Source organism: Oenanthe melanoleuca, chromosome 3 (genome assembly GCF_029582105.1).
Source record: "Oenanthe melanoleuca isolate GR-GAL-2019-014 chromosome 3, OMel1.0, whole genome shotgun sequence".
Taxonomy (NCBI): Eukaryota; Metazoa; Chordata; class Aves; order Passeriformes; family Muscicapidae; genus Oenanthe; species Oenanthe melanoleuca.
The window spans coordinates 72,927,835-72,946,779 of record NC_079336.1 but is presented as its reverse complement, the minus strand read 5'-3'; the positions used below and the strand labels follow the sequence as shown (position 1 = coordinate 72,946,779).

General features: G+C 33.3%; 1 protein-coding gene across 4 annotated transcripts in view; it reads left to right on the top strand.

The window, feature by feature from the left end:
* The window catches only part of PACRG (parkin coregulated), a 202,293-nt gene that overhangs the window by 89,134 nt on the left and 94,214 nt on the right, over nt 1-18,945 (top strand). For all 4 annotated transcript variants that reach the window (XM_056488205.1, XM_056488206.1, XM_056488203.1 and 1 more), the window contains exon 4: nt 13,020-13,191. In XM_056488205.1, coding sequence (XP_056344180.1) covers nt 13,020-13,191 — 172 coding nt within the window. The remainder of the gene's footprint in view (nt 1-13,019; nt 13,192-18,945) is intronic.

Sequence of the window (18,945 nt, the reverse complement as noted above, 5' to 3'; positions counted from 1 at the left end):
TTTGGAGCTCAGTTCATGGTAGCCTCTCTACTTTTTTATTCTTTTTCTTTTTTTTCTCTGAAGTGCAGAATTCCTATTAAGATTGCTAAGAATCCACTATACTGCATAGCAAACACATCATGTTATAGTGATTGCTAAGGAAAAGGTCTGTGGAAGAAAAAGCACAAGGATTTTCTTCATTGGATGACTGTTGTATACTGAGGTTTCTAAAAATTGAGATCCCTATTCCATTAGTGAAGTCTTTTTATAGTTGTAATATATTTATACTATGTAATGCCTTTGAATTATTTCTCTAAATAATATTTTTAACACATTTCTTCCCAGTCTGGCTATAGTGCATTTCATTCAGAATGCAGTTTGAGATTCATAAAACTCGTATGTTAGGCTTCTCCATTTGATGATCCTTGCAGTGCCCACATTTAGAACGACTCCATGAATGTGTTATCTTGCATTCTGATCGATTTTTTAGAAGCTCCACTTTCACATTCAATTCATGCATCCTGTATCTTATCTAGGATATCCCAGTATTAAAAAGAAATTAATTTCTTTCCTAGCTTTGGCTGTTCACTTCTGGACATTATCTGTTCATTAGAATCTGTAATGTAGCAGTGAGATTTTCTACTGGTTTCAATGATTCTGCATTGGTAGTTGGAGACTTTTACCATCATCAGTAATGTTATTTTGAAGATTACTTTTAAAGAAAAGGGCCACTCTCCATTTACTTTGCATGGATATGCAGAATTTACATTATTAGGATTTAATGACTTCTGGATATTTCTATTTGAGAAAAAATAATTAGATGGGTAACAAAAAGGTCTTCATTGTTGGTCTCTGATTTTCAAAATTACTTTTACCTTTAGAGAATGTGCAGGAATGGTTGCATTAATAGGGTTACCCCAAACTCTACAGCCCCATTAACGCACAAAACACACATACGAATTTAGACCTGAGAATCTGACTATTAATTGGGCATGAAACCATATCAATCATAAATCAACTGGGAAAAGTAGCCCAATATAGGACTTACACACAAAAAAATATAAAGCAACCAAATACAGTGGCTTATTTTACCTGCATTAACTTCCCTTATGCTCCTCTTACGCAGTTATATTTCATATGGCCTGGAAACCAAGTATTTTTTAAACTTGTAGTCTTTCCTTTATATTTGACAATGGTTTAATCCATTTAACTTGTATGTTCAACTTACTGTCATATATGCTATTTAAGTGTTATTGAATATAGCTATGGCCAATAGAGCATTGGGGAAAAAAACTGCACATGTATAGGCATAATTTCTCAAGTCTTTTGCACATAACTTATTTCCATTTATTCTTTTGGCCAATGGCAAAACAGAACAGCATACCTTCTGGATTTAGAAACTCTCTTAAACCTAAAAGTCATATTAATATCAATCAAAAAGCATCTTATGGAATAAACTTACAAAGATACATACCTAGGACACATATCAATACCATAACTTAGAGACACATACAACATGATGTATTGACTTCCTCAGTGTGTTTTTTAAAGGACAGTTGGCAAATCCAATGACCTGATCTTGTTTCATCTAGTGAAAAATTGTTATTATAAAAATCAGTTCATTTAAAATGCAGACTGCAGCACACAGAAAGGCACTGTTCATCTCTCACTGACAAATTGAATAGAAAAGACAAAAAACCTGGGCAATGATCTTGTGAAATATACCCTGACTTACTGTGCTATGTGATACTGTATTTTGTATAATGTAATTCATGAGACTTGCAGAGATATTAAAGCATTGTGCTAGCAACCATTTTGCTGTTATTTATACTTTATTTAAGTGATAGTTATTTTATAAAAGTTCAGTTTACTTTCCACAAATTTGTCTTTGGTTTACACTTTTTATTACCTTCAAAGAAAATAAAAAATCAACCAGAACTATCATTGCCATATTCTACAGCTATTATTTATCTGAGCTTCTGTGGTAGTTTGTCCTTGCCCATAATTTTCAGAAGAGTTTCATCTAGCCTGAATAAAAGTTCTTGAGTCAGTATTCTGGATGGTTAAAATTTAAAGCATTGCTGTGGCAGGTGAGTACCATATCAAATAATCTTAGTAAGCATGATATTTTGATCTAAAACCACAAAATTTAGCTGATTTCTATATTACTTCTGTTTTTGAAAGGAGTTCATTAGGAACATTATTTAAGTTTGCTATGCAAATTCGAAATATTATTACATATATACATATATACATATATATACATATATATATATATTCAGAATATTATTGTCTTATCTTCAATTGATGTGTATTAGTGGTAGGATTTTGTATTGGCAGCCATTGTCATAATATCTGCAGTATGTTCAGATATTAAATGCATGTATTTTAAAATAAGTATTTTGCAAGTTTCTGTGAAAACTGTAGATATGCCTGCAGAGTAGATCCACAAAATGTGAGAAAGAGTCTGGGATCTTGGAAAAATAATTTGAAATTTTTTTCTTTGTTGTTTCCAGAATTAAAGACCACTTTTAAAAAACGAAAAGTGCACTAATACAATGCTTTAATTTTTCTTTTTAAAATTTACCTAGACTCTCAGTAATATACACTCTGTAAACAAGAAATGAAAAACCTCTAAAACTGCACATTTTTGGCAGGATGTGAATTTTCAAGATAAATTTAACATTGAAACAAAAGAAATACATTAAAAATGTTATGCCAAAAAGAAGACAACCCTGCTCTGATATTTAAAGCAGGGTTACTGGTCATGGTTCTAATTAGAAAATTTACCAACTTGTTCAGTTTTAAAGTCAGAAAACACATTTTACCATAAGAAATTTCACTTGAACTTAGGTAAATGATCATTGGGTTTACCCACACTACAGAAGCTTTTAATTTTTTCCAATTTAAAGAACAATTTTGTCTGTTACTTTTCTAACCCAAAAAATTAAAGCCTTTGAGTATTGTAGTCTATTTTAATATTTTCCATTTTACCAGAACTACTCCATTTTTCTGGGGACTTACTCTGTCTTGTTGAAATGAAAACAGTTTGGAAAAAATTTCCTTAAAAGAGCAGATAGATGCTTAATAAAGAAATCAGAACAACATCAGGAAAGATTTCCAAATTCCATGTCTTAAGTCATTTGGGCCATTTGAACTGCTATATTTGTATACCTAAACAGATTTTTTTAATGGGTATTGAGAAATTGAGGAAGATCTTTTGAATTACTTGATCACTATGAGTCTACTCAGTTATTTTAACACTAACATTGTATCCAATATATGAAGAAAACTTCTGTATGAGCTGGCATGGCAGTGTGTGATGAAATCCAAATTACCATAGCTTGATAAATTATCAAAGGTAAATGAATATACGAGAAAGAAGCAAATGAATAATTACAAAATTTAATTCTGTTGAATTTTTTACAGCATATTATTTTTCTTTTATAAAGGTTGTATGGATGTAGTGACTGAAAGTCATCTGAAGACATCTTTCCAACTGTTAAATGCCATTTTCAATGACACTATCCATGTAACAGTTATTCACGTCTCATTTCATAGACACACATGTCAGATGCCACAAGGTACTCTAATGTCCTCCCAAAGCTGGTGGTTTTTTTAGCTTTCTGAAAGTAATGCTGTCTAATCAACTCAACTTCCTTACTAGTCTTGATTGATGCATCTGCTCCTAAAATTGTCCTCATATATGCTTTGATATATTTAATACAATATTAAAAAGTTATGCAAGGCAACTTCTATTGATTTATTTTTTCAAATGTACTTCTGCTCTTCATTCCGTCTCAGTTTGTGTAGGTCGTGCCAACATCCACATGCATCCTAGAAAATTAAATGTTGTTATATCGCAGTGTGGTCTTGAGCGCTGACGTAGCACTGTTTGCGTACGCAGACAGCACAGCCCCTGCTGTGATCCTGTCTAGTGCTTATTTGCCTAGGTAATGCTCATCCATGATTCAGGATAAGCAACTACCAAGACTATTTACAGTCCATAATTTAAAGTCAAGTATCCTGTCTTGTACAAAGAATCAAAGAATTTAGCTGTACAGAAATTATCTCTTCCATACTACTGAGCATCGAGCTCAGAGAGTGACTCACACCCTGTTTTGGTTTTAAGCGCAGATACAGTTCATGGAAACATCTGTTAGTCGTGTTGTTGCTTATGAGTTCTGAAAATTATGTGCTAGTTTTGAATTTTGACTTCCTTGAAATAACATGGATTTTCATAAGAGGAGGATTTTAATTTTTCTATGATAATACAGACGGTTTGTTCCAAAATCTGATCTTGACATTTTCAGTAATATCCTGCCTGTTTTGTTTCATTGTTTGCTCTTGAAATAGAGAGAACACCTTCACAGTGTTTGGTGTCAGCCAGCAGATGGTGCAGTATTCCCTTCCATTTCTGGGTTCTGTCAATATCTGGAATTTGTTAATTTAGTGTTTGATTCACCTATCTGCAGTTTACCTTTGTGGACCTTTCAGTGCTGCTAAAACATTGTCTCAGGTGTTTCATTCCACCAGGTTATGACTGAAAAATTTGAAGTAACTTCAGAGCCATCTCCCAGGATTCTTGGAAGCCATGGAACAAAGGATTTCTGGTGGTTGATCTCATCTCCTCAAGACAGTCATCTGCTCCAAAACTTCTCTTGGTCCATGCTCTTTCTCAAGCACACTTTGGAGGCACTGAGAACATTTTGGTTTCCCTCTTACTAGCCCTGAAGTTAGTGAAGAATGACATATTGTGGTCCTGCTTTTTTCCAAATTGTTTCAGGAAGATTTGCCTGCGTAACTTCTCTGTAAGATGCAAGAGTTCATCGCATAGGTATACAGCATTCATGGCAGTTGTCTCACTGTGTTATAGTTTCTTTCTGGGTTCTGTATGATTATGTGGAAATGTTCAGACACTGCTCTTTCTTGGGGAGGAGTGTCATTTTCATGTGTGAATTAAATGTCAAGAATCAGAAGCTAATTGGAACTGTATCATAAAATGCTCTTAGTATAAAATCACTATTCTAATTTGGTTTTGTCACATCTCTTATTTTTTTTAATTGTGTGTGAAAATATAAATGATAATGTTTAATTATATGTTTTATAATTTTCCACAATTTCCAACACCACATAACTGCCAGGTTTTCGTAGCGTTTATGTGTCAAACGTGACAAAAATTAAATGGATGGACAATTCTAGTTGTGCATTGTAGAAGGTTTTGTGGTATTTTATGCTATAGTTTAATTATTAAAACAAAGTAAATCTTCAGAGAGTTGTGTTTCATTTTCCCCACAGACACTTTTTTATATGTGCCTTTATCCCAGTGTTCTTCTTTATCTCCAATTTTTGTGCTTTGTGTTATTTTTATTAAAACCAAATAATTCCAAGTTAACTTGACAAACAGTTATGCTTAAAAATTGGCAAAGAGAAAGGAAAAGAACATAAAAAATAATTTGGCTACTGATTTCACTAATGGTATACAATCAATTGTTACTCTCCTGATTTGCCTTCACAATTCTTTAAAAATAACATGAGGTGTTAGGCTTCATCCTATTGAAATGGTAGCAAACCTTCTTTGAGCAAAAGAATATTTATTTCTGAAAAGACAATTTTAAATTAGTTCTTCACTGATGTACTGCATTGTATGTGTTTTGTGGGGATGAGCAAACTGGTTCATTGTTCTTCTGATGTTTAAAATGAACTTCATACTGCATTAAGTAAATAAATGAAGATCAGTGTATCTTCCTCAGAAGGTAGTGGGACTTGCAACTAGCTCCATGTAGTCCTTCTACCTTCAAACTCAGCCTTGGAGAGTGGGCTCCACGAAACCTCGTCCCTTTGCCTGGGACAGTTTTAGCATCTTTGCTTTCCCTTTCAGAGAAGAGTTGTCCACTGGTGTCTAATAAAGTGTCTCAAAACTGAACATTTCTTCTTTGCAATGATCATCCTCTGTGTATTCTGTAGTAAAGAACCAGAGTTTGTCCTCTGCTTCTTGCTGATGCCTGATCTGTGGGGTTTGGTTCTTAGATACTGCAGCTGAGGGTGGAACTTAATCTATCATCAGGCTATAGACCCCGGTGGAGTTACTAATTCCATTTCACATCTCAGAGTAGGTGTATATAATACATATAATATCACATGGCTTTAAAATATGCAATTTATCTTCGCAATATATATGCAATATATAATGTAATGCTCATATTAGGCAATTGCAAACATGAGAGATTAACAAAATGCAGAGAAATAATTCATCGTTCTCCAAATCTAAAATTTTACATTACCATGCTTGTGAAACTCAGAAAACATATTAATAAATCACATAAAGACAAAGGAGAACAAGTGAGTGTCTGAAAATGTGTCAGCAAGCCTTTGAAGAGCAGGGAGGATGTAACTAGATAAGCATACATTCTGAAGGAGCAGAAATATTTCTATCTGCCACTGAGGTTATTGTGCGGTCCATTGTTTGCTTCACGCGAACAATTCTCAGGTACGTTCCACATTTGTCAGAGTCATGTTTACAGAGCCCTTTTCTCAGGGCGCTTCGTCTTCTATTTATAATACTTCCCATCAATTAGAGGAAAGGAGTCATTGAAACATAGTCTACAACTATTTGCTGTTTTGAAAGAATAGTATGTCTTACATACATTTTTAGAAATCAGTTGACTCAGATAATCTAATGTGATCAGAATTCAAATAAAAAAAAAACAAGCTAGCCCTTTATTTCCTTTTCAGTTTGGTGTATTCCTATATATCAGTTTGTCCCTGTCATTTCCAATGTGAAATCAATGAGAGTAAATTCTATATATTTTATATTAGGGTAAATTGATGATAGTGGCAGGTAAGGTCTGACGACTGCCTTGTTGTAGTAGCCTTAATGCTTTCCTATCTGTGCTAGAAATATCTCATGCATTTTAAATAATATTTAGCCTTTTCATAGCTGCAACATATTGGTAACTTATAATGATTAATTAACTGTCTCAATTCTATTTCCTGTCACACTATTTCTGTGTCACACTGATGAACTCCTATACTGTAGCAGAAGTCCTTGCTGTTAATCTGTCACTTCAATATTGCATATCATACTTTAAGGCCTGTATCCCATAATCCAAGGATTTATTGTCATCCTGTCTTTTCCTGGGTGATACACTAACCCTCCTCTATATTTGGCAAGACTTACCTACTCTGTATTATCAGAGAGGTGTATATTTTAAAAATTTAAATCCAGGCAGTACAATTAAAAAGATTTATGAAAATGCAGGATTAAAATCTGCTCCTCACAAAAATGTGCTAGATTATCTTCTAGATGGCATGGCTTAGAGACTCACATTTCTTTAATAAAAGTCAATTCTTAAGTTGTATTCATAGGAAGAGATTTCAGGCTGGTGTTTTTCTCTCTCTCTAGCTGGAAAAGATTTTACACAAATTTGTATCTTCCTTCTCATTGCCTCCATTCCTGAGCCAGTCATGGATCCTCTAGTTATTAGGGAAAGATATGACCCTCATGTTAACTGTTAATTCTCCTCACCTCAATAACCCCAGTAAGATCAGATTGTCACCTTCAGCTGTGGCAACTGAAAAGAAAATGTTTTGGTTATCATATCATGATGGTTTCAGCTGGAGTAGAGTGAATTAACTTCACAGTGGCTGGTATGGAGCTGTATTTTGGATTTGTGCTGAGTGCAGGGTTGATAATATTGAGAGGTTTTTATTATTGCTGAGCAGGGCTTACACAGAGCCAAGGCCTTCTCTGCTTTTCCTATGGCCACACTGATGAGGAAGTGGGAAGTGAATGAAAGGTTGGGTAGGGACACAGCCAGGACAGGTGATCCAAACTGACCCAAGGGATATTCTAGGCCATGTGGCATCATGCTCAGTACATAAAGTGGAGAGAAGAAGGAGGTAGGGGAGGACATTAGGAGTGAGGGTGTTTGTCTTTCCAAGTAACTGTTACTTTTGTAACTAACATGGAAGCAGAAGAAAATCCAGGAAGTTCAAAATTATTATGAATAAGCATTTCTGAATTTTTATCGTTTTAAGTTTTGGGTTTTATTTTTACATGAGGAGTTATTTCAAAGCTAAATTCAGATAGCCAATATAGTAACACTCCAATGACATTTCTTATTATTGCTTCTCTTAATTTATCTGTAGGAGGCAAATATTTTTTTCTGTTATTTAACTTCTTGTAGGAAGTTAAAATCTACAGAATTTGTTAAAGAGGCTCTAAATACAGTTTGATTGAGTTGCATGATTTCTATTAGGTCCCTTGCCATTATCTGTTTCTCTTCAGGTCTCATAACCTTTCACTTGTTTTAAGGTAAGTATTTTAGCATTTCATTGCAGAATAGAAAATACAGGCTCAACTGTTTTTTGTTGTTGTTTTGATAAGACACAGGCAGTAACTTAGACTTAACCTCTTTCTATGGAAAATTTTTGTAGTGTGACCCTACTGGAAAGTGAAATATAGCAGACTAAAAAGAGAATATTTTCTTGCTAGAAAACTTGTAGGGACTAAATGCAACAGCAGAATTGTGTTTTGAACCATAAGCAAAATTACCATATTGAAAAATCTATCTAGGCAAGTCTGGGAAATACTAGTGAGTATCCCTCACTCCATAGTGAAGATTAAAAGTAACATGCCATTATGCATCAAATATATTAAAAGCAAGAAATCAAAAGCTGTAAAATGCACAGACTTCATCTTGACTTTTTGTACAAGATGCTGGAAGAAAAAAAGAAAAGTTGAAAAACATCTTGGGAGAGGAAGTGGAAAGGAAGTTTAAAACTGAGACTGCTATAAAATGTTTCTGTTTTTCGCTTTGCATTAATCTAAAAAACAAAGATGAAAGTAAATCTTAAGATAAACTACTATATCACCAAAGAATCATTACAAAATCTTTACAAGCCTTATAAAAACTCCTGTTTGTCCTTATCAACCTAACAATTCCGGAGTTTCTTTACTTAATTTTAATGCTTTAGACAAAGACATTAAAAGAGTACATACACAATTAGATATAATGTTTCTGGAAGATCAAATCCAGTTTTTGGATAATCAGATCAAAGACACGGTCTTATGTAATCAGTTGTGTGAAATGAGATGGAAAATTGAATTATGTGGCTTAGACACTACTTTCTAAAACTCTGGTTTGTCTTATAGTTTGCTAGATTATTTTAAATAAAATTGTTTAAGGAAGACCAATGATAGCATTATTGTTAGAGTTCTTCTATACCTTAAGTGCTCTCAAATAGTTTGCTTTCTTCATCTCTCAGGCAAGTTAGCAAAAAATCTTATTTTTCTATTGACAATCTAGGATCTTTATCTGATTTTTCTTTGTCTCAGCAGACTTGTTACTCACTATGGGCTGCTTCATAGGAACAGATTCTCTCCTGGACAAATTGACTGTGGTACTGTGATTAGTTTCATCTCATCTAGTACATTTGGTTTTTGTAACAATAAAACAACAGTAATTAACTGTGTATTGTTTTTCACCTACGGAGCTTTTAGAACATATAAGGAGCCTGGAAGTTTTATGAAACAGAAGATTTTACTCATTCTATGGTTGCTTTTGTTATTCAATCATACATTATATATTAATTTTTATAAGGGCCTATTTACTGAAAATTCAGAGGCTATGTCTGCGAAATTTACAAACCACTAGTGCAGAAGTTCATAATAATTGTTGTGAAATTTCTTCTTAAAATTCATAGCTACAGCATTATTGTCAGATGAGGACAAGTTTTGCCAAGAATTTGAGCATTAATCAGCATTTTTTGTGAGTGTATATAAAAAACAAAAGGATTTTGTAGGCGTAAACAGAAAAATCACATTTTTCTCTGGAAGGCTGTATAATAGCCACTTTTAAAAGCTAAATAGTAAACACAGAATGAAAGGGTTTCACGCCACAGAAAGTAAGACAAAATATTTCTGGCTTCCATATTGTGGGAGTTATTATAGAGCAAAAAAAAAGCTAAGAAAAAATTTTCTGTGTGCTTGGACAGCTGACACTTCAATAAATAAGTTAGAGATCAAAATCGTTTTTAGAGCCATGCTAGTTGCTAATCACTTAGAGATTTGGAACTAATTGAGGAGTATACACAAATACTTTATAATCTGCAACTTGTCATATGTCTATTTTGTAAAAGATTTCTCTTAATAAATCTTTTGTGCTGTGTGTAGAAATTGGAGTTGTTTTTAAATCCTGAAATCATATTTACCTTAAAGTTGATATATCATTCCTCTATATATGTAATGTGCAACCATAGTGCAGAGTTGATAGATAAGCATAATATCTTTTATTGACCAGTTATTATTGCTGAAAAACATTGACAAGTTCCTGAATACAGAAGCTTTTTTCATATCTAAATCAGAAAAAGCCTATTTCAAGCACAAAAAACACTGAAAAAAAAGCATAAAGTATCAGAAATACCAAATCTTTGTGAAGAAATATAACTGGCAATTACAGTTAAGGAAGGTATTAATGAAGAGTGGGAGAAAAGAAATGAGACGTGTGTTTGGAGCAAAATAGATGCAAATTCTGATTAAGTGCCCTAATGTGGATGTGTATCAAGGATTTTTTTCACTGTGGAAATACTTTGTGATTTTGAAGGAGTTGTCAAATATGCATATAAAGAATACATTCTGAATTCTATCTCAATAAGACTGTGTGGTAAGGTGTTTTGCCTAGTGAAACACCTCCCATTAAAAAAAAAAAACAAACGACATATTATCAATTGTATCTCTTTAACATCTGAAGCTTTTGCCAGATACAAGTTGCTGTAACAGGTTTTGGTTTTGACTTTCTGAAACTAAAACATTCAATAACAAAAATTATACATTAAATTAAACATAAAAAAGAAATATTAAAGAAAGTTTTATTGCCCTGTTGACAGGGAATATGTAAAAATTGCTTCTTCTTGGTCCTGCTTTTTTGTTGATGATTTTTTGACCTCCTGATCCCTTTTTACCTGATACAACTTGCTTGTGATTTTTGGAGTAGACTTATTTTATCATCTAATGAGTATTGCTAGTAGCATGCTGAATGTCCTCGAGAAATACAAACCCATCAATTTAGGAATTTAAATGTATTTTAATTCTTGTTATTTTATTTATTAATAATAATAATATTTAATTTATTTTTGTTACTTAATTATTTTGCTATTTTCAAAATATCTCACAAATTGATCCTGGGATATTAATAGAATTATATAATCATAGAATCATTAAGGTTAGAAAAGACCATAAAGTCCAAATGACAACCCAGCACCACCACCACCATGTTCACCACTAAACCATGTCCTCATGTCCACATGTTTTGAACACTTCCATGGTTGGCAACTCCACCACTTCCTTGGAAAGCCCATTCCACTTCTTTACAACCTTTTCTGTGAAGAAATTTTTTCTAATATCTAATCTAAACATTCCCTGGAGCAACTTGAGGCCATTTTCCTGGGTTCATACTGACTATAAAAGCATCTGATAAAGGCCTTTGATTTTTTCTTGTAAAGTAAAAAGCCAAAGAGAAAAAAAATAACAGAGAAGCAAACAATATATGATTTTGAGGAAACAGGAAATGTGTGTTCCCTTTGTTTCTTCTGCATGATCCACTACTGGGACTTGATTTCATTCACATTGGTGAATTGGTATTATGCAATTGCCCTGTTAATCTCGTGTAAGAGATTAACAATCAGTGTGTGTAAAGCTATGTTAGTATGTCATTGGCACTGTGTCTGCCAATACTGAGACACAGCAAATGCATAATACTTGCTTTCAAGTATTGGTCCCAGTTAATTTTGATTTACGTGGATTGATCTCTTTCAACATGAAAGATTGAATTCAGTAGCTAAGGTGTTCAAGGATTCAGATCTATTCAGACTCTGAAGCAAGGAGAAAAATGAACTGTGGCCTCAAACAGAGAATGTGCTACTTCCTGACTGTTGGATTTACCCATGAGTTGTAAAGTTCAGACTTCCACAGTTCAAGTGAGACTGTGATTTCTGTTCTGAAATCAATGGGTGGGTTTTGGTTTGTTTGCTTTTTTTTTTTGTTTAACCTGACAAATTCTGTTTAGGATATTTGGAGCTTCAGTTTGGTCAATGTGACAAAGCTTGCTAGGTGTGAAGAATCTTACTGGGATACTAGTAAATCTCACTGGAAAAATAGGGGAGCAGCTAAGCAGTGTTTTAAAGATGGAAGTGCATTCTTAAAGAGATGGATTGGTCTCCAAGTGATTTGGAGAATCATATTCTTTTCAGAGAAAATGCATTGCTGTTGAGTCATCTCTCAGCTGTATTCAGAGCTTTGACAGGCCATAAACAAACTTCTGATTCTCCCTGGCTAGCCTGAGTGTCTGTGGTAGATTCCTAATGGCTAAAAGAAGGAAAAGGGAAGAAAACTAGAGTGCAAAATCCCTCCACAGTTTCTTAAGATTACTTGGTATTTTAGGATTGGAAGGAAATTCCTACTAAAAATAGGTACATAATTTCTCTACCTTTTCTTCACAGTAGAGAGCCATGGAATTTTTTTTATAATTCCGCTCTTGAAATTAATAGGAAATAAACTATGTCAATATTCAACAAATTAGGGAATTATATACAAATACTGATATTTGTGCAGTTCTGGATATTTGTTGCTTACAGGATTCTTTCTCTTATTTGTGGAGTGTCCAAGTGAAGATGTAATATCACGTTTTTTGAAAGAGGCAGAGTTTTGTCCTTAAAACTACTGGTTTGATTCCTATTGGTAACTTGTGAAGTGTGTAAGCAAGAATATAAGAACCTGATACTGACTTATCAAAAAGTGAAAATATATGGGAGTACATTAATTTTTATTTTTTAATTTCTTTCTTTAGAACTAATATTTCTGTATTTTAATATCTTGTCATAAACCATATTTAGGATTCAATATATTCTGCAATGATAAATAATGAATTTTTATTTACTAAATATGTCTGTGTAGGTGGCATGTATTATCTGTTGGCCTGATCACACTGTATTAGTACTGAAAAATTGCATTTATCTGTTTATTTATTTTGTATTTTCAGGTAGAGATTGAGGATCTGGACTATCATTACTTTCTGCCTTTATTCTTTGATGGGCTTTGTGAAACAGAATTTCCATATGAGTTTTTTGCTCGTCAAGGATGCCATGACATGCTGGAGCATGGTGGAAACAAGATTCTTCCTGTTGTTCCTCAGCTCATTATCCCAATAAAAAGTAGGTGAACATGTGGAGAAAAATCCATACATTGTATTTATATTATGTAAATTTTTGAAAAGTTCCTAATTGACATGACAGCCTGAACATCACATGAAGATTATTGCAAATGTGAGTAAATTTTAAGATACAAGGCCAGAAAGCTTATCCCTACAATCACCTGACATGTTCAGTATTTCTGAAGAATAGACTCTCTGGTTAGTGTTTTTCTTATTACAGGGTGCCTCTTGGTCTTTGAAAATGTGAAGTGACATTTTCTGAGCTGATTTTCTGTATTTACTATGTAAGTCCTCTACTGTATAGACCAGTTCATCTAAAATGACAGGAAAAATCAACAGATGTCATTTTAAAAATATTACTTTTGAAGATTTTATATAGTCAAACATAGTTTTTATGTAGAAAATTTTTGTAAAAAGCAATAAATTATTTTAACACAAACATGATACCACTAAACTTCAAGAACACTACCACTAAAATTTATCTTCTTGAGCCACCTAGTCTTTCAGATATATTGTTTTGCTCTTTCCTATTTCTTTAGGTCAGTACCTTGAAGAGATATTATTGTGAACCATTGTTCTTCTCTAGTTAGTTGTGGTAGTTCTTAAATCTGTTACACCAATATGAATAGATGCTCATGTTTGTTGAACTTGGCTTCTCTTTTATTATTAATCATTAATGGTATTATTGCTATTCTTTGTCCTGTCCAAGGACAAAGCTTTAAATACAATTTTGTAAAAAGGGAAGTGAATATAGTTTGGAGCCTGATAATACTGAAATAGTAGTGTGGGAATGGCCAGAATTGTACAGTTTTTTATTCCATTTTTACTCAATTTGAAAAGATTGATTAGAGATATCACTACCTCTATCTTACTGTAGTTTCGAAAATTTCAAAAGGAATATATAATATTGAAAATGTTTACTCTGTGACACTTGAGAAAAGTTATGAAAATAATGTTACCATTTTTGGCTCTTAAAGGGAAACACATAAAGAGAGGAATTATATAATTTCTTTAGAACTGTATTTCCAACATCACCCAAATATATATACAATAGTATCATTTTTTTTGAAAGCTGAAATAATTTCTTCAGAAAAGACTGCAAGTTTGTGACAGCACCTCCTCAATTGGGGCTTTATAGTCTTTCTGAGACCAGAATCTGGCTTAGATGTAATTACCTGAAAGCTTTAGCTGTTACACAGCATTTAGAATTAGAAAGAGACTTCTAGGTAAGGGTATTTGTATGGGTTTGATATGTAGTCTTAAGTCATAATTTATGTGCTGGAACATATTCAAGAATGTGCTAGCTAAAATTAGTTGTTGTTTATGCTTAATTTTATTCTAAAGTGCTTATTTTTTTTACTTTAAAAATGCTTCTCTATCAGCTTTATTATGTGAAGAGTCTTAAGTGTTATCAATGATAAAGGCTTCTTCCTACTTAAAGCTGTATTAATAGTAAAAGAAGACATCACCAACTCCAGAAATCTGAAAATATGTACTTTTAAGTGTTTTTAAATTTGCTGTGACTGTGTAATACAGCAGTGTAGTCACAGCTATACATTTCTGTGACTCAGCAGCATCCACAATAAACACAGCTATGTTTCACACAGATTACTGTCTCTAAAGTGTCCCACTGGGTGAGTTATTTCTGATTAACCAGTCATCTTCTAGACCACTACCATATTTCTACTGTGAAAGAGTGAATCAATTGGTTTTTAGGCAAAGTAATATATATGATCGAGGGGGAAAGACTAAAAGAAAGACAGAAAAACAACTCTACAGATAGAATGCTTGTAAAAGCAGTTTCCTCTTCTGCATGGTCATCAAGGGAATATATTATTAAAGACCTGAATGTTCTCTAAAAACATTTTAAATTAAATATTAGAATTCTGTGTTTTATTTGAAAGATATAAGAAATCATATAATTAAGAACATAATTAAGAATTTTTTCTTCCAGCCATCCTTGCTTAAAGTTCACACATTTGAACACTATATCACTAAAATGAAAATAATATTATTTAACACATCTGTGGGTTATTGTAAGCCCAAATCCTTTCCATTTTTTTCCTGGTTAAACAGGCAGTGACTAAAAAAAGACAGAGGCCTGGATTCTCCTCTAAAATACGTGAAATATGATTAAAATAATAAAGAAGAATGATCTTTAGTTGAAAAATAATTTCTTGTTTATGTTTCTCACACTGGAAGGAACTTTTTTTACTGGAAATTCAAAGGAAGAAAAAATCCCTCATGTTGGAGGCATTAATTTCTCAGAGAGAAAAATGTTCAAAATATACTTTGACTTCTCAAAATATAAATTCAGAGTATATTGCATCTTGCACTGGAAAAACATTATAAAATAGTTCATAAATATAGTTATTCCATAACGTAAAACTCAGAAGAAACAAATTACCTGTATATGTCAAACTTGTAAGTAATCCAACTAAAAATAAATAAAGCACAAAATCAGAAAATGGGATTACTTAAGGTATAGGGCTTTTTGCTCCCTTTCACAGAAGATATAGGCAAATCCATTGGCTGAGTTATTTCCACTTCAGCAAAGATACATAAATTGAGATATATGGCAAATAGCAAGGTACTTCACAGCAGTATCATGAAAGTTTTGATGCACAATACAGAGCCAAATGTCTTCCTTGCCAGGAAGAGCCATATTGCTATTTTCATATTACAGACAGATAAAAAAGCAGAAGGAGGCTAATTTTGCCCCACATCACAGATTTCGTTGGTGGCAGAGAGCTGAACAGAGCCCAGGCACAGAACCTTGGGGTAGCAAGAAAAGATGTCTGTAGGTTACATCAGAGTTCCCTTATTTTTAGGAAACAGAGAAGTCTATCTAGCCTTCTATGTTTTTCTCTGTGGTCATTATAGGAATGTAAAATTCCTTTTGGTGCTCATTTTTGGGGAACATTATTACTTTTAATATAACATTTCCCATAATGAATGGATCAAAAAAGCCATAAGTCCTTTTGCTTGCTTTCATTAGGCTTCTGCCACTCTCAGATTCCTGACTTCAGGGTTCCCTGATGTTCTCTGCATGAGACACACGTGCAGACATAAACACTGAGGGACCCAGAAGTTTCTACACCTTTGTCTATTATTTCTGTTAGTAACATCAGGGACATGCTGCACAATGTGTGGAAACACCTCCTCTCCTTTCAGAGGCAGCAAGCATGCTACCATTCACATTTGTTTTGCTGACAATGTAGTTGTAGGAGTTTTCAACCCCTGCACGCATCAAGTCACCAATTGTTCCAGCTCCCATTCTCTGACTTTTGCTAATGCAATTGTTTGTGGAACAACTTGGTGATACTCTCATATAGATATGAAGGAAAAAAAAGAAAAATAAAAGAAAAAAAACGGCCAAAGAATCCAACTCTAAAATAAATCTAAAATATTTTAATATCTTTAGAGTAGTATTACTTTTAAATTCAGATAATTTCAATGGTCTGGTTTATAAATGCACTCCACAAATGAAGGAACAGTACACCATAGCATAGACATTGGAGTGAATGGGTAGAAATGATCAATAGGAAGGTTTTCATATAGCTTTGCTAATGAAGATAATAATGTGAAATGAAACACTTAAGTATCTTGGATCACCCACTTGCCAGAATCTTTTCTGTTCTGTGCTGTGAATCCTAAAACAGATATGAATTTAGTCCTAAAAGCTAGAAAAGCTCACATCTTTACATTTGTAACTTAGAAGGAAGTATTGTTTCTACACAGTTCCAGTCAGCAGACCAATTCTTCTGATTGAGTCCAAAAAGAATTATCTCCATCCTAAGGAAAAGTGGAGTTTTCCTTTTTGGGTCTTTTACCATGCTGTTAAACATAACTTCTATGAAACAATTATCAAGGATACCTTAAACTTTCAAATAGTAAAACATTTCCCCTGCAGTTTTCATCAACCAGTACAAGTAGTTGCAATTAGGTTCATGTTAGATTCTTCTGCCCAAAACTGGTCATTTCAGATATTTTCAAATGGTGTAGGAAGTAGATACTCTATTGCTCCTCTTTATTCTTGTCTGTGTTTCTTATTCAATAAAGATAAATCTCATCCATGTTTGGAAAGTGAAATCTGCAATTAACATCTCTGACTTTTAAAGTTGGAGTTAGACCCTTTCTTTCTGGAATTTATACACATATTAGTATTTAGCATTTATTAGTAATGAATTTCATCTTCAATTCTATTACTCAGTTGTTCTATACTGTAAAGTCAATTTGCAGTTCTTCAGAGTCAGTCCTTGCCTTTGGCATCTGGAATAACTTGATATCATAGGAAATCTTCGTTATCATCAGTAAAACCTCTTCCAAATCACCTATGGATCTAGTGAAAAACATGAACTTCAGGCACAGGTTCCTGCAAGGCCCTGCTAGTGATACTCATCCTCTGCAATCATTTATTGTTGCCCTCAGTTTCTATCTCTAATCCTGTTTATTTCTGTGTAAGCCATGGCGGTTCAGTGAGGGACTTTATCAAATACCTTTTGAAAATCGAAGAAAACTGTATTATCAGGTTTTTCTTGTCCAATTTCTTCTTCTTCAATGATCTAGAGCACATTTTGAATGCTGTATTATGTTTTGCAGTACAGATACCAGTACTACTTTGATTCCACAGGCCTTTTTTTAAATGGCATCACATTTCATTGATAACAGACCTGTTTTCATCAGGATGGTGGGTACTCGGTGCGATTTTAGTACCTTAGTGCAGAGGAAGGAATGAACATCTAGGAATGGATAAAATTGTAGACTGGCATAGTCAATGAGCAGGTTTTTGGGACTCTCTTCTAAGTGTTCTTTATACTATATAATTAAGCTGGGCCCACAAATGTTAATAGAATTCCAGCTTTATAGGAGCTGATCTAGTGAAATGCTACAATCAGAAGCACAATTAAAGCTGAAAAAAGCCTCTGACTTTCTTTTCCATATTCTGCTAGATCATTTTTCTTGCAAGCATCAGTGTTTCATTATGGATCTTAGACTTTTCTTTGCCTTAGACTTTGGCTTTACTAAAAAAATGTCTTTGATGACAAAATTGGCATAAGGTTTTCATGCCTTATCCCCTATTTCTCCTTCCCATCATTTCACTCACTCTTTCAGTTGTACAGAAAGAATTTTTTTTTACATCTATATTGTTATTTGGATCAGGCTTTTGCTAGACTTCTAAAAAGTACAGAACACAAGGTTCTTATTCTGGTCTTTATTCACTCTAGATTGAAACACTGTGTTTTGTAACAGCCTTCATTGCTGTTCTGTAAGTTTAGCATAATACTATAATATAAGTACAAGTAGTTAAGTATTATGACTTTGAAGATTTTCGACAAAATTTTTTAAGAGAAGTATGTATCACTTTAATAACTTGCATTTTAAGAACACTTCATGTTAGGACTTCTTTAAACCTGACTCCTTTAAACTTGACTCTGTGAATTTAAAGAAAGCCCTCAATCAGCAAGATTAAGTAGATCACAACAGTCAAGCAGTTTTATCCTGAGTGCTTGTTACCTCACAGGATACCTACTCTATGTATCTTGCTCTGCTTCAGGCAAAGAATTTTCTGAAACTGTTGCCTCATTTACCAATTGAGTGAGAGATGTGAATGCAAAATAAACTGATTTAATGTTTGATTGTGAGACCTAAATAGAAAATGGAAAATGTTGGTGCACTTCTAAGCATAGATTCACAGGTGTATTTGAAAGAGAAGTTGAAGAGAATTAAATTATCAACAAAACTTTTAATATAA